Here is a 24,039-nt window from a genome sequence, read left to right on the forward strand (position 1 = left end):
ACCTGTATCTCAGAGTCTGCTTCCCATGTAATCCGGACTGGGACACAGTCTCTTGGATTTTGCTTGATGTGTGAGCACAGACTCTTCAATCCTGAGGGATTAGACACGGTACCCTGGGCTTCATGCCCTTTAGGCACAAGGCAGCTTTCTACCCCTGGAGAAAATTACCTCAATCTAGTTCTGATACTGCTACGTTCCCGAGAACAGTAACTTCCTGTAGTGCCTCTAGTTTGCCCCCTCTTGTAGAATATTTTCTTCCCTTGTAGATGTGGGTACCTGGCTTAAAAAACATGATGATGCTATATATCTTCTAAACAGGCTCTGCACCACTAGCCATACTCAGCTGCTGGTCCACTATCTTGACTGTACCACCACAGACAAATGGATCTCAATGGGAGCTTATAAACACTCTAATCATATAATATGTTATATATATTTAATACATATTATTATATATAATTATTATAATTATAATATATAATTAGTTAATTAATATATAGTAATATATATTTGTATTATTATATACAATATTATTATATTTTATATTTCAGAAGTATGTTCAAGTTTTCTCCTTTTATAATACGTTTCAGGTATTTGTAGTATATGCTCATTTTTGACTTCACTTAGTTTTACAGTTGTTGATAGTTTGAACTCCTAATAGTCACAACATCCATAGTGAAGAATAATTTTTGTTCTTAAACACTTTCATTTCAATCATTTCATATAAACTGGATTCCTATTACTTAGAAGAGTTCCAGTCAACTCAAGCTCCAGCTATTAGCATAATTTTGTAATGTGTAACCCTCCCGCCCAAGAGTAAGTCTTGTTGCAGTAGCCATCTGTAAGGGGAGCTGTTCTCATCTGATTGCCATAGTCACCAGACTTTTGGTTGCAATTGTCATCTGGAGTCTATGTCACACAAAGGTCTATTTATAAGAAAACATGGAGTGATTATTTAACTCAGGACTACATAAAGATAACCAAAGGACTAATTCTGCATCAGTGACCTCACACTATGAAATTAGAATAATATAAATAAAAATAATTAGTTAAAATAACTATTCAACAACCAATAATTAGTATGCAGTGGGGTTCTAATATTAATTTCTAATTTCTTCTTCCCAAAAGAATTGGTGAAAACCCTTAACCTGGTGTTCTTGGGAAATGTCTGTTCTAATCTTCTCTTCTTCCTGAGGTGAATATTTCGCTGTTTGCTCTTCCTCTGTGTGTCCCATACAGTACTTGTCATGTCATCTGTTTGGTATGTCACCCTTTGTTTAGGAACCCTTATTATGATTTGTAGAAGTGTTCCTAGTCTGGACATCAGTCATCACAAAAAAATCACTTTGGGTACAGTTTGTTTAGCATTTATGCTGCAAATAAGGTTTGTTTTTCTTCAACATGCTCTGCAACGTGTCTAGGTATGACCTCTATCTTTCTGAAGCTTTGTAGCTTGGTGTCTCTGCCTGACTCCACATGATCTGGGGCCCACCTCTCTGTGTTGTGCCCCTTTGTCCCTGTCTAGCCTGTGCTATGACCATTAGGTCATAGGGGAAAGAGTCATACTCTGGTCCTTTAGGAAGGAAGAGTCGTTTCTCTTCCATCTCAACCTTGTCTCTATAAGCCAGCTCAGCGCATCCACATAGCTGTCAGCCTGTTAAGGTGAGTCATGAACACCTACCTGTCATCTGGCTCATTCCCTGCCAACTCTACTTTGATTCACTTACTGACTGGTCCCCTGGTCCTGGGCAGATCTTTCCTTTGGTATCTTAAACCAGCCTACGGACTTTTGAATTGGATCTCGAGTCTCCAGCCCAATGTCCCGGGAAGGGCTTTGACTTGGATTGAAGCTGGGTGCCCCCAACTCTTGGGCTGCTTGAGGATGTGATTCCCCTCTAAGCAAGTCCTTGAAGCTAAAAGCAAGGTCGTGGCCCATTGTAAGGTCCCCTACTGCTTTCTCATTGTCCCCAAGGAGGTGATTTGGACACTCACAGATTAGAATCCAAGCTGATGATGGATACTTCACTGGGCAGAACCAGAGACCTTATAACACTTCCAACTGAACATTCTTAAATATCTGTCCTGGCTGATGATTGACCCTTTCATCATTTGATCCCTCAATGTACTTTTAAAAAAAGAATAAGAGAGAAGTTGGGAAAAAGAAACTAGTAGCCTCTGAAGAATCTAATTTTAAACAAAATTTCCATCCCCTGTCAAGCTTCCAGCATTAAAAAAAAAGTGAAATGTACAACTTAGATCATATCTAGTGACCTCTGTTCCACACAGCCTCTCTCTTTATTGAAACCTCCTGTGGCATTATAAGAGACTCACTGAAATATCCGTTAATGAAAAGCCGGACAGCAAGAAAGAAGTAATAAGGAAATTTTATCTCTTTGACAGTCTTCTAATAAAAAAATGAAAGGAAAGTAAGTTCATTTTAATTAATGAAAGAGACATGGATTTCATCAAGTTGGAAAGGCAAATAAACACTGTTGGAGGCAAACAGCATTCCTCTGTGCTTCTTGGTTACAGGTACTGAGCGTTGCTTCATTGGAACATGAATTAGATTTATTGTACTTGTCTGTTTTCGTATTCGGTGATCCTAGGATTAGCATCATTTCTTATTTATAAGGGTATATTCCCAATGATGAGCACAGTGCTTGTCACAGAGGTGGTACTCAATAAATCCTTCCTGAATGGATGAATAAAAGACAATACATGATCCTTTCTGCAGGAATTTATTCTCTTCTTGGGAAGAGAAGACACAAACACGCACAAAAATAAATGATCCTATCATCTTATTCATTGTTAATTTTTCACTCTTATTATCTTATTATTCACTATTAGTTTTGCGGTATTTGTAATAAGTCCTAAAGGTGGTCAATGATGTTCTTTGTATGCTGGACGGTGTCTAGTTCTTCCAATGCTCTAGTCTCAGGCTTGCCTCCCAACTCTGCCAGGTGTGCTTGTTTTCTTCAATAGTTGATTAACCCCTCTTCATCCTTCAAGTCCCAGCAGAAAAGTCATTTCCTCCTGGGAGTCCTCCATGATTTCCTGGGTTAGGTTATCTGGTCCTGCTGCATGTTCTAGAGAAACATTCAGAATTACACTTGTGATCACTCTTCCTGGAAGTCTTTCCTGATCGAGTGTGAGCCCCAAGAGGGCAGGGGCAGCTTCTGTCTTGTTCATCTCTTCCCCAGGGCTCAGCATAGCAGATGTTCCATAAATCCTTGTATAATGATCAGACACCTTCTCGTTAGGATCACCTTGACAAAGGTGAGGGGCTCTGGAGCATGGAGCTGGTTCTGGAACTGATGAGGAATAGACTGCTGAAGCAGAGAAGAATGTATTCAAGGTGTGTGGTTGGTAGCCCAGCAACACTGGCATCACTTGGAGCTTGTTGGAAATGCAGCTTCTCAGACCCCACCCCAGACCTGGGTGATTCATATGCATGTTCAAGTTTGAGAAGCACTGCTTCTAGAGGCTTCACCTGGCCACATGATGCTGAGGGAGAAGGCGGACCTTGGGAGTTACTCCACCTAGGAGAGTGAGTACCCTGAACAGGCCTAGAAACTGCCTGGACATGGAGACAGGGGTGGTCTCAGAGACCCTCTAAAGGCTCCTGTTTCCCCTACAGTCAAGGTCTGAGTTCTAATTCAACGCATTTGACCTCACGGAACACAAGGTAACTGATTACCTTTGTCTGGGGAAAATGCTGTTTACCAGTGAGTTTTCTCTACAGACACTGTGGAAGTGTGGTTCCTCTCCTGGCCTCGTTGCCAGTTGGACATCGAGAAGCGATAGTCAGCCTGCATTGGACTCAAAGCTTTAGATGCCCTGACCCCTGGCTAACTTTGCATTGCTAGAGCTAAGCAGAAAAGATCCCACACAGATCCCACAAGTATCCTTTCTACCCATCCCACCCCACCTCACTTGCAGGCTAGGTGAGTCACTTGCAGGCTAGGTGAGGGGAAAGAAAGTCCACAGCCGAGGAGTCCAAAGCTTCAGGGCCCTGTGGGTGGAGGTAGATGGGCAGAGCTTGGCAAAGAGGATGCCAGCATAGGCTGTCTGCAGGGCAAGCCAGAGGGGGCATGGGCTCTAGGTTCAGGCACAGGGGCTGTTTTATACCAAAAGCAGGAGAGAAAGATGTTTTTAGAATCCAAATCAGAGCTGGACAAAGAATTTCTCTGCCACCAGGGACTTCTCAGTCACAGACATGCCCAAACCCTCTTCTAGTCGGAGGGCAGCAGGAGCTCAGGATCCTTTGATAGCAGGTAGATACATACAGGTGGGATGAGATGGAGGTTTGCTTCAGGCTCTCATCAATTCATTAGACCTGGAGTCAGGTCCCCACTGGGCCCACAGCTCCCCTAACCAGAAAAGAAGCATTTCACACAATTATTTCCTGAAAAGCCACCCTGCATTGCTTCTTTCCACTTTTAGTTCTCAGAGGTGGCTTTCCCAGTGCTCTGAAGAATATACCTCTGTTTTACTTGGAGCCACCTCAGCTTAAACACCTCTGATCTTGTTGAATCACCCCTATGTTTGGCAAAGCCAAGGTCCCCAGACCCACCTCCCAGGGCATAAGTAACTCCTTTTGCTGCTTCAAGGAGGCTCTGAATTGCGCCCTGCCCATCCAAGGTCACCCTGCCCATCCCTGCCACCACCAGTTTCCCAGGTTCCTGCCTCAGCAGCTCCCACCACTGACACACAGGGTTGTACAAGGAGCAGTTGGCTCATTTGGTCACTTGCAAAATGAGGCAATTTATGATCGTCTTTAAGTGCTGCATTGACAATACTAGGGAAGAGCCTGCCTGAGTGAATTGTGGGCACAAGGGCAGCAGGAGTGGGGAAAGAAGTGGGTATTTGGAAGGAGGATGAGAGGGGCTGGAAATCCCACTCAGGTATACGCCAAGATAACGGCAATACTGTGTGGTGGATCAAACTGGGTCTCAGAATCTTCATGGCTTTTTAAAAAAAATTATTATTTCTGGCTTTTTATCTTGCCTTCACCCTCACTAAGGACTTTACCTCGCTTTCCTCATCTGTAAAATGGGTTGTTGTAAGGTTTAACTGGAATCATGCATATAAAGCCCTTAGTGGGGTGCCTGGTACCTAGAAAGCACTCAATTAATGTTTGCTGTTATCTGTATTGCTCCACTTCAGGGAGTAATTGGGGTGCTGGAGGAAGACACCCAATCAGACATGCTCCCAGCCTCCAAGCTAAACACCTCTCTAGGAGGGCTGATGGGAAAATACTGTGCAGAAGGCCAAGGGGTGGTGGCCCTGGGGAGAGACTCTTGGAGGCCCAGGTGACCTCTGCACCCAGGCGCCCGCCCTCCCCAGCTGTGCGGTGGAGCTGCCGGCGGGGGCGGTGGCCGAGCGTCCACTAGGCCCACGCGTCGGCGGTCGGGCGGGCGGGGCTCCCCGCCCAAGCGTCCTGGGCAGGCGATAAAGCAGCTCCGCGGAGGCGCTAGTGCGCGGGGCAGCGCGGCGGGAGGGGGCCGAGACCCAGAGATCGGAGCAGCAGGCACGGGACGGCGCGGAGCAAGGCGAGCGCCATGAGCAGCAAATGCGACGTGGTCGTGGTGGGGGGCGGCATCTCAGGTCAGTTGCGGCTGCTCGCCCTCCTTCCTCCGCTGGCTCTTGGTCAGGCGGCCGCCCTGGGAGGCGCGCGGGGGAGGCCGTGGGGCGGGGGCTGCCCCCTGGAGCCGCGGATTGTCCGTGCGAAGGCGAGGATCTAGCGGATCCCGAGAGCCGCGCACAGAACCTTCCCTGGGGGAAAGATTTGGTGCGCACCTGGACAGAAGCTGGGGGCTGGAAATCTGTTGAAGGTCTGGGGCCAGACTTTGAACTTTTTCCCCCCGGAAGGCTGCCAAGCTAGGGGAAAGGGGGTGGGCAGGCAAGAGACTCCTGCTGTGCGTTGGCGCAAAGGTCAGTTATTTGCCCCAAGCAAAGTCAGTCATTTGCTCCAACCTGACCTGGATACTCCGCACCCTCGCTTGGAGCTGGCATGCATCACAACGTTCTGTTGTCCTGGCACCAGGAAAACGACCTTGAACAGCTCCCGGTTCAGAAAGAAGGGGTCGGACCCCGGGGCCACCGATTGCCAAAGACCCTCCTGTGCCTGATTCTCTGTGGTACCGTGATTGTCATGGGTCTACTGAGGCTGCAGGGCCTTCTTGGAAAATGCCTTTTCTCCTCCCGCCCTCTTCCCCACACCCCTGCTCCCTCCCTGCACCAGCGTAGGGTAGTGGCCAAGCTGACCAGAGGGCTAGGGTGGAGAAACTTGGCTCTCTGGCCTAGTCCCTATTTGGCAGGGATAGGACAGAGACTACCCTCTCATATACAGGGGGAGCTGTGCGCGTGGCAGAGGGCCCCAAAGACAGAAGTCAGAAGGAGCGATGGGGTCAGTGGGAATAAGCAATACTCCCAGAACAGCCTGTTTAACAGACTCCTGGGGATGCTTTGATCAAACTCTCAGAGCCTCCTGGTGCTTGAGGAGTAGTTAGGACACCTCGAAAACCCATGGATATGTTGGCTAAGACTTGCCCTAACCAGATCTCAGGAGCAGGGGTCAGCCTTGCTCCCTGTGAGGCAGGCAGGGCAGAAATGCTCTGACTCTTCTGTGCCTGGTGAGGAAACTGAGGCATTGGATGTTGAGGGCTGACCCTGGGCCTGTGCTGCTCCTTCCACTCCAGCCCTTCTCACCTTTGGGTCAGATCCCAGGCTACCACTTCTATCCACCTGGCCCTCCTGAGCTCACTCACACCAGGCTCTGTGCCCGGTGCTGCAGCTACATAGATGCATAAGCACAACAGCATGCTGAGGTGGGCCAAGGCTGTATAGATTCCGTTTTCTTTCACTGTTTTTGACATCTTCTCTCTTAAAGGAGCTTGGGCTTAAAAGCATATCCATCTAAGTGCTTCTTGATGCTGCCTTGCACAGACAGGCCACCATCTTACAGAAGCTGAAGTTTCTTCCTTCCAGGCCCCCTGAAGTATGTCCAATGGGTTCAGATTCTTCTATTTTTCCCCCTTATTTTGCCCTTTCTGATTCATACTCCAAACCTTCAGACTCACTCAAATTGTTCATGTTAGACTCATACAGGAGGGGTAGATAAGGGTTTAGCTGTTTTTACAAGCAGCGGTGAACCACTACATTCCCCCCTAACCTCTCAAAACATGGGACTGATGAGTCCATCTGCCTTTTCTCAAGAACGTTACATGGAATAGGCATTGTTCTAAAGACCAAGAAAGCAGGGTTCTAAGGCCTGACTCAGTCGCTTTATCTGCTACATGAGGATAACATCAATTAGACATAGCTAGATTACAAGATCATTGTGAAAGGCAAGTGAAACAATGTGTGTGAAAATAGCTTCACAAGATCTGACGGTTTACTCAAGGGTTTTACTCATTTATTCAAACAGTGGGCATTAGGGAAGGCTGTGGTAGGGGATGCAAAAATGGATCACATTGTTCTTGCCCTGGAAAGTTTGTCCATCCAGGAAGGGAGATGAGATACTCAAACAAAGACAATACAAGGTAGAAAGCGTACGTGCCACAAGAGGCGTCCATTTCTTAATTCATTATTCATTCATTCAATGAGCATTTACTTCCTTTCCCACATCTTATCCCAAAGGGAATAAAAGATGAATTATACAGGGCTGTTGCCCCTGGGGCACTCACAAGCTGATGTGGGAGGCAGAGTCATGAACATTTAATACTAATGAACTGTGATAGATGCTTTAGTAGTGCATGGACAATGTTCTAGAGAAGGTGATCGGAGAGAATGTCGATCGCTGCCTGAGAAAATCTGAGTAGACTTCACAGAGGAGGTGACATTTGAAGTAAATCTTAAAGGATAAAAGTGAATTCACAAGACTAAATGAAGAATATATTAAGCTAAGGAACAGCTTATATAAAATCACAAATATGAAAAAACACAGTAGTGTGATTAGGAAACCTTAAGAACTTCAGTGTGGAGAGTTGGGGGTCTGGTGGGAGACCAAGTTACAAAGGCCAGCTAAGATGAATTGTGGGGAGCCTTGTATGTCATCCTCAAAAGGTTTACTTCCTCTGTGGTCAATGAATGGCCACTGAGGATTTTTCATTCACAAAGCGGCATGTGTCAAGTGACAGGAATATGGTGATGGTGTTAGCAAAAAGAGGGATGTGAAGAAGAGGAAGAGCAGGTTTGGGGGAAAGATGGGACGTCTAGAGTTGGAGGTGCTGGGAGGATATCCATGCAGAGAAGACTAGCAGTTGTAAATGCAGGGAAGAAGTCGAGCCTACAGATGGAGCGACAGAGAAGTTTTAGTTGAAGCCGCTGAAGTAAATGAACCAAGAGTGTAGAGAGGAGAGGACGTCTGAGATAGAACTAGAAGAGAGGGTACTTACCTCCTGCATAAGGACGGGGATATTTCAGTCATTCTCTGTAGTTTGATGAGAGAGATGAGGAAACTGAGAAACTGAAAAACACTTAGTGAAGCTCAGATCTTAGCTTAGATGTCATTTCTCAGAGCAGCCTTCCCGAGTCCCCCCAAATTGGATTAGATGCTTAACTCTCCTCTGCCACTTTGTCCTTTGCCATTCATTTTTAATTGTTCACTTATTGGTGTAATTGTTTATTCAGTATCTTTCTCCTCCACTAAGCTGTAAGCCTCTAGAGCCTGAGGAAGTGTCTCTTTTCCTCCCCAGAGAACCCCCAACCGCAGCTCCAGAGCTCGGCCTGGCCCAGTTAGCACCCGATAAATGTATTGGATTAATGAACTTTAACTTTACACCAACAAAGTAGCAATCAATTGAACCTGAAATTCACATCCTTATACTACCAACTCTTTTGCATTTCATGCCTAATCACAGTGACAATGGGACAAGTAGCAAAATCAGAAGTTTAGAATTAGTGGGTCACTGACACAAGGATTTACATTTAAACGTGTCTGAATTTGACTCTGATTTTTAAACTTTGTTAATTATTAACCTTGGGACATTCTGGTAATTCTCTGATAGTTTTCAAAGCTGTCAGCAAATTTTAATCACTCTCTTTGGGATAAACAGAGATGTATTGGGTGTATAGCTGGTTAATATATAACTTTCTTTTTTGATGTTTGAAAAATTCCAAGGCAATTGTGGAATAGCTTTTTAGAAATGTGTGTGGTATATTAATGCTTACCTACTGAAATCTCTTTCACCCAGGGAGCAGATCATCTCTGGAGACTTGGCAGAGTAATGGCATTTCCCACATGGAGCTGGACAGCATCACATTGCTTCTCGGTTTTAGTGTTTGGGTTGATGGAACCATGGAAATTATCTTTTTCAGTTCTGGAGTGGCTCTTGCTCAATCTTCAAAATAAAAGCTAAAAAAGGGAGACTCCAAGCAGAAAGGAGAACGTTTTTGCTAAGCTTGAGAGAGGAATTTGGCCCTCTGAGGGTGGCAGGCCCTGGGCTGAGATCCTGGAAGAGTGGGAACCAGCTTTCCAAATTGTAACCAACACCTGGCAGGTGATCTATGTGTCTGGGAGAGTGAGCTGCAGGCCAGCAGGACTGGCCTGGGCAGGGGGTGTCAGAGATGACCCATGAGGGATCATGAGTTGAGGGACGCAGTAGGCAGATGTGGCCTGTGTATTAACAGCAAAGCTTCCTCCTCTGATGAAGAAAGATGGAGAACTTCCCTGGGCTCCTATAACCCACCTGAATGTTCTAAACAACAATTGTATACAAGTTCTTTGGAATTTGTACTTCCTAGTTAAGAAGAGGATATAGAGACAGTATGGCAAAGTTGAAACAACATATACTTTAGCATCAAACAGACTTGTTCTGTATCCCATTTCCTACACTTACCTATTGTGCCACCTTAAAAGTTCCATCACCTCTCTGTTCTTCAGCTGCCTGATCTTTAAAATGAGACTCCTTATGTGTTTATGGCAGAGGGGCGTTTTACTAGAATTAGAAAGAATGCACATGAAGGACTATACACAGTGGTCATTATGGCTTCAGCTTGTGCCTTTTGGAAAATGTATTCTTATTTAGCTTCCAGGATTTTTCAGTGTATGGGAGCAGAAGCAGGCATTTCCATGTAATCACTTCTTCCTCTTCACCAACCAATTATTTTTCTTGCTGTGTAGCTTTTATAAGGTGGCGATGGGATGCAAGGTATATGCACAGGCGTTGGTAGGCACCTGCCTGGCTCCAGCTTCATCCTGCCCCACCCCATCCCTTTGTTCTCTCCCTCGAGGGCCCTGAGGAGCTCAGGTTCACCCCAGGCTCCGGGACCCGCTGTGTTCCTCATCAGGAGAAATTTCAGAAGCTCTAGATCTGTATTTCGGTACCACCCCCAGCCTGGCTGTTATTCCGATTCTGACCTGGTCTCCATTTCAGCCACCTGATTCCTGTCTTAATTACAATAAATAACAAATGTATTAATAATAAATGATAATATTATTTATTTAATGATATGAATTATTTAATAATAATAAATAATGAAAAGACCTAGCACATTGAGTGCTGTCTACATGCTGGGCAAGGTGTTAGGAGCTTGCCTTTTCACAGCAATTCTGTGAGGGTTTAGAATGGCAAAGTCCAGTTCTTTCTGCTTGATTCTAATACCTGGGGCACACGGGTGGGAGGGGCCTGCTTGGTGGGCCATGTGGGCAGAGCCAGGTGCCACTAGAGCCACAATTTCTACGTCCTTGTATATCCTCAGAAGTCACCAGGGCACGTTTAAGGCTTGGCTTGGCCATTATCAAGGCAACAATTTGCTTCTCCTCTGGCTGGGTGTTGAGGTCCTCCCTGTCATACAGGGGCAGTGGTAGAGCATAGAGGTTAAGATCATGGTATCTACCCTGGTTCCACCACTAACTAGCTGTGCCACCTTAAGCAAAATTGGTAACCTTTCTGTGCTTTAGTTTTCTCATCTGGAAAATAGGGATAATAATGGTATCTACTTCAAAAAGTGGTTGACAGGATTAAAAGGGAAAATGCATGTAAAGTGCTTGGAATGAGGCTTAGCATCTGGCAAGCACACAGTAGACATTGGTTATTAGTGTTAATCAGGCTGACAGAATGGTCACTAACCACTAGTGGGTCTGAAGTGCCAGGGTGCCAGCTACTCCACTGCCAACCTTTGGGTTGAGGAAGTGGCTGGTGGCTGTGTATGTACATGCACTAACACACACACACAGAATATGATCCTGTTTTGGGGATGCTGCTTCCCAGCACTACTTTCTTGGCTTGTATATGATTTACTAACTCAGATTATATAACAGAGCCAGCAGCTAAATTTAAAGAAAAAGCTTAAACTCTATTTTTTAAAATTATTTTTTCCTGGGGAAGGTTCACCCTGAGCTAACATCTGTTGCCAATCTTCCTGTTTTTGCTTGAGGAAGATTCACCCTGAGCTAAGATCTGTGCCAGTCTTCCTCTATTTTGTATGTGAGTCACTGCCTCAGCATGGCCACTGATGAGTGGTATAGGTCCGTGCCCAGGAACCAAACCCAGACTGCCAAAGGGGAGCACGCCAAACTTGACCACTAGGCCATGGAGCTGGCCCCTAATTATTTTTAATATATATTTAAGAGATAAGTATGTCAGAAATTCTAAACAAGGTAGAACACACTTCTGTATGAAGACTTCTAATTCATTTGGTGCCCGGCAGATGTTAATATTAGGATCACCTCACTGTTACTCAATTTAGCATTCATTTCCCTGTTTAATTTCTTCTGCCCCCAGTGAAAATATCATTACAGGAGCAGCTAGTTCCAGTCTCTTAACCTTTGACCATTATCAAAGCAGCCATTTCCTTTGTAACAATAGCTTAGAATTTGTTTGATGTCATTTGTTCACACTCACATGGCTGCAAAGACACATACAATGAGAGGATTTTAGTAAAGTGGTTACCTTATGCAATTGATATGTATGTCATCAAAGTTTGTTCTCAAATACTGCAGCTTATAACTGAAAAGCAACTGTTTTAATGATTCCTGCATTTTTTTTCTTTTTTAAAACACTGAACTGGAGCTTTTTTTTTTTAAAGATTTTATTTTTTTTCCTTTTTCTCCCCAAAGCCCCCCGGTACATAGTTGTATATTCTTCGTTGTGGGTCCTTCTAGTTGTGGCATGTGGGATGCTGCCTCAGCGTGGTTTGATGAGCAGTGCCATGTCCATGCTCAGGATTCGAACCAACGAAACACTGGGCCGCCTGCAGCGGAGCGCGTGAACTTAACCACTCAGCCACGGGGCCAGCCCCTGATTCCTGCATTTTTGACAATAAATACGTGGGTGGCGTCTGGGTCAAATTTATCCTATAGACTTGAAGACATAATTCAGGTTCTAATTTACTTCATTAACATTTTGGACCTCAGGAGCGTTTCCATGTTCCATTGACATATCGAAGTCCATATAATGTTTCAGTGTCAAGCGTTATTTCTCCAGATATCAATAATGACAACTAGTATGTTATCATCAAATTCTAATATGTTAGTACTTTTTTTATTCCTGTCAAGATTCAAACTATATACACAGATACACTTGACTGATGTACATTGAATTAGAGCTTCTACAGTTTAAGGAACATTTAAGATTAGTGAATATTAAATTATTACGTGTGACATGGCCATAGTATAATGGCAGATATCAGTCAGCACCTGGGACAAATGAAGTGTGTACAGTTGCATGTGACCCTGTGTAAGACCTACCACAAACTTCAGTTTCATTTTTGGATTTGATGGCCGTTAAGCTTATAGTCTTAGCAGAGCTCCATGGGCATGTCTGTTACTACATCTCATTTACCATGTTTAATTTAAATTACCTGTTTAAGCATCTGTGGACCCTCCCCTGACCATAGACTGCTCAAAGTCAGGGACTTTGTATGATTTATCTCCCTATTTCTGGTGTTTACCAACGAACCCAGCCTACTCTAGCCACCAGAAATTGAATTCAATTGATAGAATCCCTTGATAAGGATCGTGGATCTTCTCAGGCTTTGGACCCAGTGAAGGTAAGCTCCATAAGAAGAAACCTATTGGAAGAATGGAGCTAACCTTTCACTCCCTGGAGGAAGTGGGATAACGCAGAAGTTAAATGCAAGGACTCTGGGGGCCTAGGGCTTGGGGTGAAATCCTACCCATGTCTCTAACTGTGTAGCTTGGGCTAGTTACCTGCTTCCTCAGCTTCCATATCTTCAATTACAACGTGGAGTGATGGGCCTGGGGCTAACTCCTGGAATGCTCACTAAATGTTAACGTTGCTGTTTTTACAAGTCAATGGGTAGTCCTTAAAGGAGGGGATCCTGGAAACGTACAAGATCGAATACTCTTCAAGCCCCAAAAATGAACCAAATTGAGAGCTCATGTTCAGAATGAGTGTTTTTAACCCCATAACAGAATACTATGTAGATTTGCTCAGGTTAAATGTGCAGCGTTACCATTATGCAAGGGCCCCAAGTTTGTTAGGCTTACCTTTTTAGTAATGTCTCTGCATAAAAGTCATCATTTCCCTTAATAATGGTATAAAATTCTTACCTAACTTTGAACATCCAAATCACATAAACTTCTTCTGAGCTAAAAACTGTTTGCTTTAAGAGAATCATCGAGGAGTAAAGATGGAAGCGTCTTTAGAGTATTACCTAAATAGTGTGAGAACACCTGGTTTTCTGTCCAAGGAAAAGAGACCAAGAGAGGCCAATGGGCTGGCTCCAGACCTCACAGCCACTTCTTTTATTTATTTATTTATTCATTTTTACTTATTTATTAAAAAGATTTTTTTCCAGTTATTTTACTGAGGTCATAATGGTTTATAACATTGTGTAATTTCAGGTGTACATTATTAGTTATCAGTTTCTCTGTAGACTGCATTGTGCTCACCACCAATAGTCTAATTTTTATCTGTCACCAACATATATGTGCCCCTTTACACCTTTTGCCCACCCCCAATCCTCTTCCCCTCTAGTAGTGACTAAACTCTTCTCTTTATCCATGTGTTTGTTTATCTTCCACACATGAGTGAAATCATGCAGTGTTTGTTTTTCTCTGTCTGGCTTATTTCGCTTAACATAATAGCCTCAAAGTCCATTCATGTTGCAAATGGGATGATTTTGTCTTTTTTATGGCTGAGTAGTATTCCATCACATATATGTATACACCACATCTTCTTTATCCAGTCATCAGTTGATGGGCACTTGGGTTGCTTCCACATCTTGGCTATTGTGAATAATGCTGCAGTGAACATAGAGGTGCATTAGTCTCTTTGAATTGTTGATTCCAAGTTCTTTGGATAGATACCTAGTAGTGGGATAGCTGGATCGTATGGTATTTCTACTTTTAGTTTTTTGAGGAATCTCCATACTGTTTTCCACAGTGGCTGCACCAGTTTGCATTCCCACCAGCAGTGTGTGAGGGTTCCCTTTTCTCCACATCCTCTCCAACATTTGATGTTTTTGTCTTGGTAATTACAGCCATTCTAACAGGTGTAAGGTGATATCTCATTGTGGTTTTGATTTGCATTTCCCTAATAATTAGTGATGTTAAACATCTTTTCATGTGCCTGTTGGCCATCTGTAGATCATCTTTGGAAAAATGTCTGTTCATATCCTCTGCTCATTTTTTGATCGAGTTGTTTGTTTTTTGTTGTTGTTGAGTTGTATGAGTTCTTTATATATTTTGGAAATTAACCCCTTGTTGGATCTATGGTTTGCAAATATTTTCTTCTAGTTGGTGGGTTGTCTTTTCGTTTTGCTCATGGTTTCCATGCCTTGCAAAAGCTGTTTAGTCTGATGTAGTCCCATTTGTTTATTTTTTCTTTTGTTTCCCATGTCTGAGTAGATATGGTTTTTGAAAAGATGCTGCCAAGACTGATGTCAAAGAGTATACTGCCTGTATTTTCTTCTGGGATTTTTATGGTTTCAGGTCTTGCATTCAAGTCTTGAATCCATTTTGAGTTAACTTTTGTGTATGGTGTAAGATAATGGTCTACTTTCATACTTTTGCATGTAGCTGTCCAGTTTTTCCAACACCATTTATTGAAGAGACAGTCCTTTGTCCATCATATGTTCTTGGCTTCTTGGTCGAAGATTAACTGTCCATAGATGTGTGGTATTTCTTGGCTTTCAGTTCTGATTCACTGATCTGTGTGTCAGTTTTTGTGCCAGTATCATGCTGTTTTGATTACTATATCTTTGTATTATGTTTTGAAGACAGGGATTGTCTTCGGCTTTGTTCTTTTTTCTCAGGATTGCTTTAGCTATTCGGGCCTTTTATTGTTCCATATAAATTTTAGGATTCTTTGTTCTATTTCTGTGAAGAATGTCATTGGGATTCTGATTGGGATTGCATTGAATCTGTAGATTGCTTTAGGTAATATGGGCATTTTAACTATGTTTATTCTTCCAATCCATATGCATGGAATATCTTTGCATTTCTTTATGTCATCTTTGATTTCTTTCAATTATGTCTTATAGTTTTCATTGTATAGGTCTTTCACCTCCTTGGTTAAGTTTGTTCCTAGATATTTTATTCTTTTTGTTGTGATTGTAAATGGGATTGTATTCTTGCGTTCTCTTTCTGCTAGTTCATTATTAGTGTGTAGAAATGTAACTGATTTTTGTAAGTTGATTTTGTACCCTACAACTTTGCTGTAATTGTTGATTATTTCTAGTAGTTTTCTGGTGGATTCTTTAGAGTTTTCTGTCTATAGGATCATGTCATCCACAAACATGAGAGTTTTACTTCTTCCTTTCCAGTTTGGATACCTTTTATTTCTTTTTCTTGCCTAATTGCTGTGGCCAAAACTTCCAGTACTATGTTGAATAGGAGTGGTGAGAGTGAGCACCCTTGTCTTGTTCCTGTTCTCAGAGGAATGTCTTTCAGTTTTTCACCATTAAGTATGATGTTGGCTTGTCATATATGACCTTTATTATGTTGAGGTACTTTCCTTCTATACCCATTTAATAAGAGTTTTTATCATAAATGCATGTTAGATCTTGTCATATCCTTTATCTGTATCTATCGAGATGATCCTGTGATTTTTATTCCTCATTTTGTTATTGTGGTGTATCACATTGATTGATTTGTGGATGTTGAACCATCCCTGCATCCCTGATGTAAATCACACTTGATCATGGTGTATGATCCTTTTAATGTGTTGCTGTATTTGATTTGCCAATATTTTGTTGCGAATTTTTGCATCTATGTTCATCAGTGATATTGGCATGTAATTTTCCTTTTTAATGTCGTCTTTGTCTGGTTTTGGGATCAAGGTGATGTTGGCCTTGTAAAATGTGTTAAGAAGTGTTGCGTCTTCTTCAGTTTTGGGGGACAGTTTGAGAAGGATAGGTATTAAATCTTCTTTTAATGTTTGGTAGAATTCTCCAGAGAAGCCATCTGGTCCTGGACTTTTGTGTTTGGGAGGTTTTTGATTACTGTTTCAAACTCTTTACTTGTGATTGGTCTATTCAGATTCTCTGTTTCTTCTTGATTCAGTTTTGGGAGGTTGTATGTATCTAAGAATTTACCCCTTTCTTCTAGGTTATCCAATTTGTTGGCATATTGTTTTTCATAGTATTCTCTTATAATCCTTTGTATTTCTCTGGTGTCTGTTATAGTTTCTCCTCTTTCATTTCTAATTCTATTTGAGTCTTCTCTCTTTCTTTTCTTAGTGAGTCTGGCTAAAGGTTTGTCAATTTTGTTTATCTTCTGAAACAGCCAGCTCTTAGTTCATTGATCATTTCTACTGTGTTTTTGGTCTCTATTTCACTTAATTCTGCTCTAATTTTTATTATTTTCCTTCTGCTGATTTTCAGCTTTGTTTGTTCTTCTTTTTTTCATTCTGTTAGGTGTAGTTTCAGATTCCTTATTTGAGATTTCATGTTTGTTGAGGTGGGCCTATATTGCTATCAATTTCCCTCTTAGAACCACTTTTGCTGCATCCCATAAGAGTTGATATGATGTATTTTCATTTTCATTTGTCTCCAGGTATTTTATGATTTCTCCTTTGATTTCTTTATTGATCCAACAGTTGTTGAATTGTATGTTGTTTAATCTCCACATGTTTGTGACTTTCCTGGCTTTTTTCTTGTAGTTGAGTTCTATTTTCAGAGAATTGTGGTTGAAAAAGGTGCTTGATATGCTTCTTAAGTTTATTGAGGCTTGCCTTGTTTCCCAGCATGTGGTCTCTCTTTGAGAATGTTCCATGTGCACTTGAGAAGGATGTGTATTCTGCTGTTTTTGGCTTGAATGTTTTATATACATCTATTATGTCCATCTGGTCTAGTTTTTCATTTAAGTCCACTATTTCCTTGTTGACTTTCTGTCTGGATGATCTATCCATTGATGTAAGTGGGGTGTTGAGATCCCCTCCTATTATTATTGTGTTGCTGTTAGTTTCTCCCTTTAGGGCTGTTAATAGTTGCTTTATATATTTTAGTGCTCCTGTGTTAGGTGCATATATATTCATAAGTGTTATGTCCTCTTGGTGGAATGTCCCTTTTATCATTATATAGTATCCCTCTTTGTCTCTCACTGCCTTTTTTATCTTGAAGTCTGCTTTGTCTGATATAAGTATGGCAACACCTGCTTTCTTTTGCATTCCATTACCTTGGAATATCATCTTCCATCCCTTAACTCTGAGCCTGTGTTTGTCTTTAGAGCTGAAATGTGTTCCCTGGAGACAGCATATTGTTGGGTCTTGCTTTTTAATCCATACAGCCACTCTGTGTCTTTTGATTGGAGAATTCAATCCATTTTCATTTAGATTGATTATTGATATATCAGGGCTTAATGCTGCCATTTTATCTCATGTTTCCTGGTTGTTCTATATTTCCTTTGTTTCTCTTCTCTTGTATTTCTGACTGCCATTTCAGTCTGGTGGTTTTCTGTGATGGTTTTCTCAATTTTCTCTTTATAATTTGTGTCTCTGTTCTGATCTTTTGTTTAGTGGTTACCATGAGGTTTATATAAAAGTTCTCATAGATGAGCTAGTTCGTTTTCTGATAGCCTCTTTTCTCCAATAGCCTAGGCAAGTTCCATCCCTTTCCTCTTCCCTGTCTAAATTATTGTTGTCACTAATTATTCTGTTTTGCATTGTGAGTTTGTGATTAAAATGAGGGGTTTATAGTTATTTTCACTGCTTTCTTTCCCTTTATCTTTTATGTTGTAATGAAGTATTTGCTAACCTGTTCTGATAGAAAGCTGAAATTTTCTGAATTTGTCTATCTGTTTATCTCCTTGCTCTAGGCTTTGTAAACCTTTCCCTTTTTGTTTCAGGTATGAGGGCATCCTTGATGATTTCTTGTAAGAGAGGTCTAAGTGGTGATGAACTCCCTCAACTTTTGTTTATCTGGGAAAGTTTTTATTTCTCTATTGTATCTGAAGGATAGCTTTGCCAGATAGAGTATTCTTGGCTGGAAGATTTGTCTTTCAGTATTTTGAATATATAATTCCAAACTCTCCTAGCCTATAAGGTTTCTTCTGAGATGTCCACTGAAAGCCTGATAGAGGTTCTTTTGTAGATTATTCTCTGGGGGCCAGCCTGGTGGCACAGTGGTTAAGTTTGCATGTTCTACTTTGGCAGCCTGGGGTTCACAGATTTGGATCCTGGATGTGGACGTATGCACTACTTGTCAAGCCATGCTGTGGTAGGCTTTACACGTATAAAATAGAGGAAGATGGGAATGGATATTAGCTCAGGGCCAGTCTTCCTCAGCAAAAAGGAGGAGGATTGGCAGCAGATGTTAGCTTAGGGCTAATCTTCCTCAAAAAAAAAAAAAAGAAAAAAATTAGATTATTCTCTTCTACATTGTTGCCCTTAATATTTTTTCTTTGTCATTGACTTCTACCAGTTTTACTATTATATGCCTTGGAGGAAGTCTTTTCATTGATGTAAGTAGGAGTTCTCTTGGTTTCATTGTAAGTCCTGTTTCTTCCCCAGGTTTGGAAGTTCTCAGCTATTATTTCTTTCAAGAAGCTCTCTGCTCCTTTTTCCCTCTCTTCTCCCTCTGGAATACCTAAAATCCTTATGTTGCATTTCTTAATTGAGTTGGATATTTCTCAGTGAATTTCTTCTTAGTTGTCTCTCTTCCTCTACCTAAGGCATTTTTATTTTTCTGGCCTCTAAATTACTAATCCTGTCCTCCATCATGTCAGCTATGTTTTTTAAGGTTTTTAGTTTTTATGAAAAATCTCATTCATTGAGTTCTTCTTCTCCAGAATTTCTGTTTGGTTCTTTTTAGAGTTTCAATGTCATTTGTGAAGAATTCCTTCTGCTCATTAATTTTATTCCTAAGTTCATTGAACTGTCTTTCTGAGTTTTCTTGTAACTCATTGAGTTTCTTTATGAAAACTATTTTGAATTTTCTGTCACTTAGGTTGTAAATTTCTGTGACTTCAGGATTGGTTTCTGGAGACTTGTCATTTTGCTTCTGCTCTGCAGTGTTAATGTAGTTCTTTATAATCTTTGATGAAGTGATCCTTTGCCAGTGCATAGTGGTAGTATCAGGTCGCAAATTCCACCTGCCACCATTGGGGGGGGGGCAGGAGCTGTGTTTTCTGCACCTGCCGTGTCTGCTGGAAGTTGTGCCCATAGAGCTTATCTGCATTTGCCTGCTGGCTGCAGCCACTTTGCAGGTCACACACAAGTACTGGTGCTCTGGTGTGGATCTGCTGCCTTGGCCAGGGACCAGCCAAGCTGGTGAGCTAGGTGTGGGGGAGGGGTGCTTTCTTTTGCACACGGATGGGCCTGCTCTGAGCTCATGGGTGGTTCACCTGGGCTGCTGCACCTGGTGGTGGTGCCCACACAGTGGCTGAGCCTTGCAGTTCAGTGTGGATTGTTCCTGTGGGCCAGATTGCAACTCCAAAAGCAAAAGCATTCACATACAGGCCTGCCTGCTCCTGCACCTCCTCTTACAGTTGCATGCTGGCTGCTGCATGAGGCCCCTGACCTAGATCAGTGCCACTGGGGAGGGGGAGGGGATCTGCTCACCTCCTTCCACTGCTTCCTAGGGATCCAGTACCCCCACCTTCAGATGTATGGTTGTGTGGATCTCTCAGATATCCTAATGTGCTTTATAAGGAATCCTCTGTTGATTAATGAATGTCCATTTGGTTGTAACTTAGTGGGGAGAGACTAAGGGAACAGCTCACTCTGCAATGATACTGATGTCACTCACAGCCACTTCTTTTGAATAAAATTACTGCCCTGGGGGATGAACTTTCAGCTTTAGGAGGAAGTACAATTGCAACAAGAACTTGACCAAATGATGCCGAGTGGAAGGTAAACATCACTAATACTTCAAATGCATTTTTACTACTTCCATGATCACAAAATTGGATCCATCCCCAGCCTTGTCAGTTAACTCAGTAACAAAGGTACTATAGAAAACCAAGTCCCAGTAAGTAATGTTCTAAAGTCAGCAGATGTTTATTTACTGAATGGAGGTACAAAAAAAGAGTAAGACCAATTTCTTACCCTCAGGAAACTTAAAATGCAGCTGGAGACACAAGAGCAGCACATACAAGCAATAAGGAATGCTTAAAAATATATAATTGACTTCTGTGCTGTGGGACCCAAGGGCTAAATTAGATAGAAGAAGTCACTGAAGACCTGAGGGGTTTGGAGAAGGTCTCATTAATGGAGTGGAATTGGAACAGGTCCTGAAGAACAGTCAAGGTTTGGATGGGTAGAGAAGAAGAGAGAGGCTTTAAAGATGAGCAGAATAATATAAATCACAGGGCCTTAGGCTCCAGTTAAAAGTTGATATTTCTATTTACAGGAAAGTAAAAAGCACAGCAAAGCTAGAATAATAGGATGAGGAGATATGGGTAATAAAATTAGTAGAAAGAGGACAGGATCAAACAATTGGACAATGAAAAGCAAAATGAGTAGTTAGGTTTTTCAGTGTTTGGAAATAGGGAGCCATTGAATCTATGCTGTAAAGATAAGGTGGGAAATTGTGTGCTGATAGGTGAAGAGGGCAGCCCTAGAGCCAGGGAAGCCAAGAGTTGGGTAGAAATTTAGGAACAGGTTGAGAGGTGATCAGCTAATTATAATGAATTGCATTATCCCAGGCAGGTTGCAAGAGAAAGGAAGAGAGGGGAGGTGAGAATGGGAAGGAGGTCTTCAAAAGCACAGTTTCCTTTCTTCTGTTTTGCTGAGAGCCTACTCAGAAAGGAAGTATCACAAAAAAACATAATTAGTATTTTCCCTCTGAAGTTTTATAATTGGAATTGAAGGACTGCACTGTATTTAAATTTTTCTTTTTTTTTTTTTATAAAATCAAAGAGATTTTCTTCCCAAGGGCTGTGACCCAGCTTACTAAATGACAAACACACATCTTGGGCAATTTTAAACACAAAGTGAATAGTTCATCCTATTTGTTATATCAAAGTTGTCATTGAAACCTGTCGTTATGTGAGAAAGGGGGCACAATCAAAAAGCACCTTCTGGTAGGTCTGACCTTTCAAATGTTAGTCATGTTACCATAGTCTCCATTTAATGGCATCTTAAATGTCATATCCTGGTTAATTCCCACTTCATGTTGGAAGTTTAAGCTCTTGGTCTTATGTTAGTCATCTCTTACCTAGACCATTTTTCTCTCTGGCCTCATCATCATCATCATCATCATCAACACTTTCAGAATTGCGCACTGGTAAAGGTGTCCTCCTTAGTTTTATTTGCTTTACTTCTAGCCTAAATTATCCTCCGTTTTGGTTTACCTCCCAAACATTTCCAATGATTCTTTTATATTGAATTTGGAATCCTGACCTCATATTTTGGAGATGGAGCTACTTTTTATCCTGTGATCCAAATTGTGTTTCTATCTTAAATTGTGTCTTTATAACTATATGTATTTAATTACATCTCATTACTTTTGATTATTTTCCTGTTTTCTATAATAAAGCAACAAGCTATTTGGAAGAGCTTTTGTTATCCAACAGGGCCTCTTTTTCAGATAACTTAGGATAAAGTGAATAATTAATAATTATTAATTAATAACTAAAATAACCAAAATTCCCTCAAAAAATTTTAAGAAGAAAGGCCACTGATATAAATGAAAGGAGAACTCACATTCCTTCTTGGTGATTTACAGTTTAAGGAATTTCTTTAGAGTGGTGGGAACATGTTTTAATAATGTGAATTGTGGAAATAATACATATTTATTGTGAAAATCTGTAAATTACAGAAAAGAGGAAAAAGAAAATGAAAATCATCCATTATTGAACCCCACAAAAAACTAACCACTATTACTTTTGCCACTTATATTTTCCTTTTAGAAACCAGCTATTGTATTTACCATACTCATTGGTAGCCCTTTTAAAATAAATAATAACATATTATGAATATTTCACTATCTTAAATGCTGTTCTTCCATACGATCTTGATAACTTTATATTATTTCGTTTGATTGTATTCAGTTTATATAACCAGTTTTCTATTGCTGAACATTTGTATTATTTTCAAATTTCTGCCATTTTAAACAGAGCCATCATGAATATCGTTATACCTAAACCATTGTGCATAATTCTTTTTTTTTTTTAAAGATTTTATTTTTTTCCTTTTTCTCCCCAAAGCCCCCCGGTACATAGTTGTGTATTCTTCGTTGTGGGTTCCTCTAGTTGTGGCATGTGGGACGCTGCCTCAGCGTGGTCTGACGAGCAGTGCCATGTCCGCGCCCAGGATTCGAACTGACGAAACACTGGGCCGCCTGCAGCAGAGCGCGCGAACTTAACCACTCGGCCACGGGGCCAGCCCCCCATTGTGCATAATTCTGATTATTTCTTTGGGAAATTCCTAGGAATAAATGTTGGGAATCCTTTGAAAGCATTTAATAATTATTGCAAAATTATCACCCCAAGAAAGTTTTACCAGTTTACTTTAGGGTTGAATTTTAATAATGGGCTTCTCTGTTACTTAATAGGAAACCAACATATTTTTCCTCCTCTGGCACAATACAGAGAAAACTGGTTCTTCACCAGTTCTTAGTTGTAATTTAATGAAGTTGTAGATACTAAAAATTACAAATATCTTCAGTTTTGTAAAATTTCTGTTGTGGCAGATAAATTTTGCTCTTTACAACATGCAGGCAAACTGGTTTTTGCAATTAATGCTCTATGCCTACCGATATTTTTACTAGGAACATATATTTTTGATACTACTTTAAAATTTTTGAGTACCGTTTATCCTGTGCTTCTAGAAATTTGGTATCATTAATTAGATAATTCTGTTGTGCTTCAGTGCAGAAGAGGGAAGAAAATAGCCCTGTAGCAAACCATTTTCTATGAATTATTGTTATGCATCTAGATAAGACATGATTATAGCCTTTGTCCACAGTCTATTCTAACAGCTGATCAAACAGCTGTTTCATGTTTTACATTTTAATTTCCTCTCTAGTTTGCATTCAAATCCCATGATAGATTTTAGTTTATTTAGGAGTCCTGTAAGATACACTTGACTGTTTCAAAATAGCCCTTTTATGCCATGCCAGTTAGTCAAAATCAAACAGCCCTCGTTAAACACTGATGGTAAGCACACATAAATGCATGCGCTCAGATGAGTTATCCTTGCTTCATCAATTGTGTTTTCCAACAACTGTGTTGTTTCTGCAGGGGAGAAAAAGAAGACAAGTTTGCTCATTCGTTGATTCATTCATTCAATAAACCCTTATCAAGTGCCCTAGTTACCAAGCATAGGGCTAGGTGTGGGGATATGCAGATGGGTAATACATGTTTCCAACTTTGAGTGGTACACCAAGCAGGGGGAAGCACATACAGCTACATAGAGATGAATGTTCTGAGGGGTATTGGGTGCTGAGAAAGACAAGTTCATCTGGTTCAGATGACACAGAGGAGAGGAGGATGGCAGCTTCACCTCAGGGCCTCATAGTAACTGAAGGAAGATTTAGTGATAGGATTTATTGGAACAAGAATTAGCAGTTCAAATATTCTTCCTTAAAATATAGCTTTAAGTGGTTGATACTTAAATCTATGCTCTAATATACACAGGGCATTGAAATTTCAGTTTTGCTCTTCTTACTGTTGGCCCTAAAATGGCA

General features: G+C 41.4%; 1 protein-coding gene across 1 annotated transcript in view; it reads left to right on the forward strand.

Annotated features, from left to right (window-relative positions):
• The first annotated feature begins 5,352 nt into the window (after nt 1-5,352).
• MAOB (monoamine oxidase B) overlaps nt 5,353-24,039 on the forward strand; it is a 118,918-nt gene continuing 100,231 nt past the window's right edge. Inside the window, exon 1 of the mRNA XM_046674183.1 lies at nt 5,353-5,607. Within this exon, the coding sequence (XP_046530139.1) occupies nt 5,562-5,607 (46 nt within the window). The 5' untranslated portion in view covers nt 5,353-5,561. The remainder of the gene's footprint in view (nt 5,608-24,039) is intronic.

This window comes from Equus quagga, chromosome 10, assembly GCF_021613505.1.
Source record: "Equus quagga isolate Etosha38 chromosome 10, UCLA_HA_Equagga_1.0, whole genome shotgun sequence".
Classification (NCBI taxonomy): domain Eukaryota; kingdom Metazoa; phylum Chordata; class Mammalia; order Perissodactyla; family Equidae; genus Equus; species Equus quagga.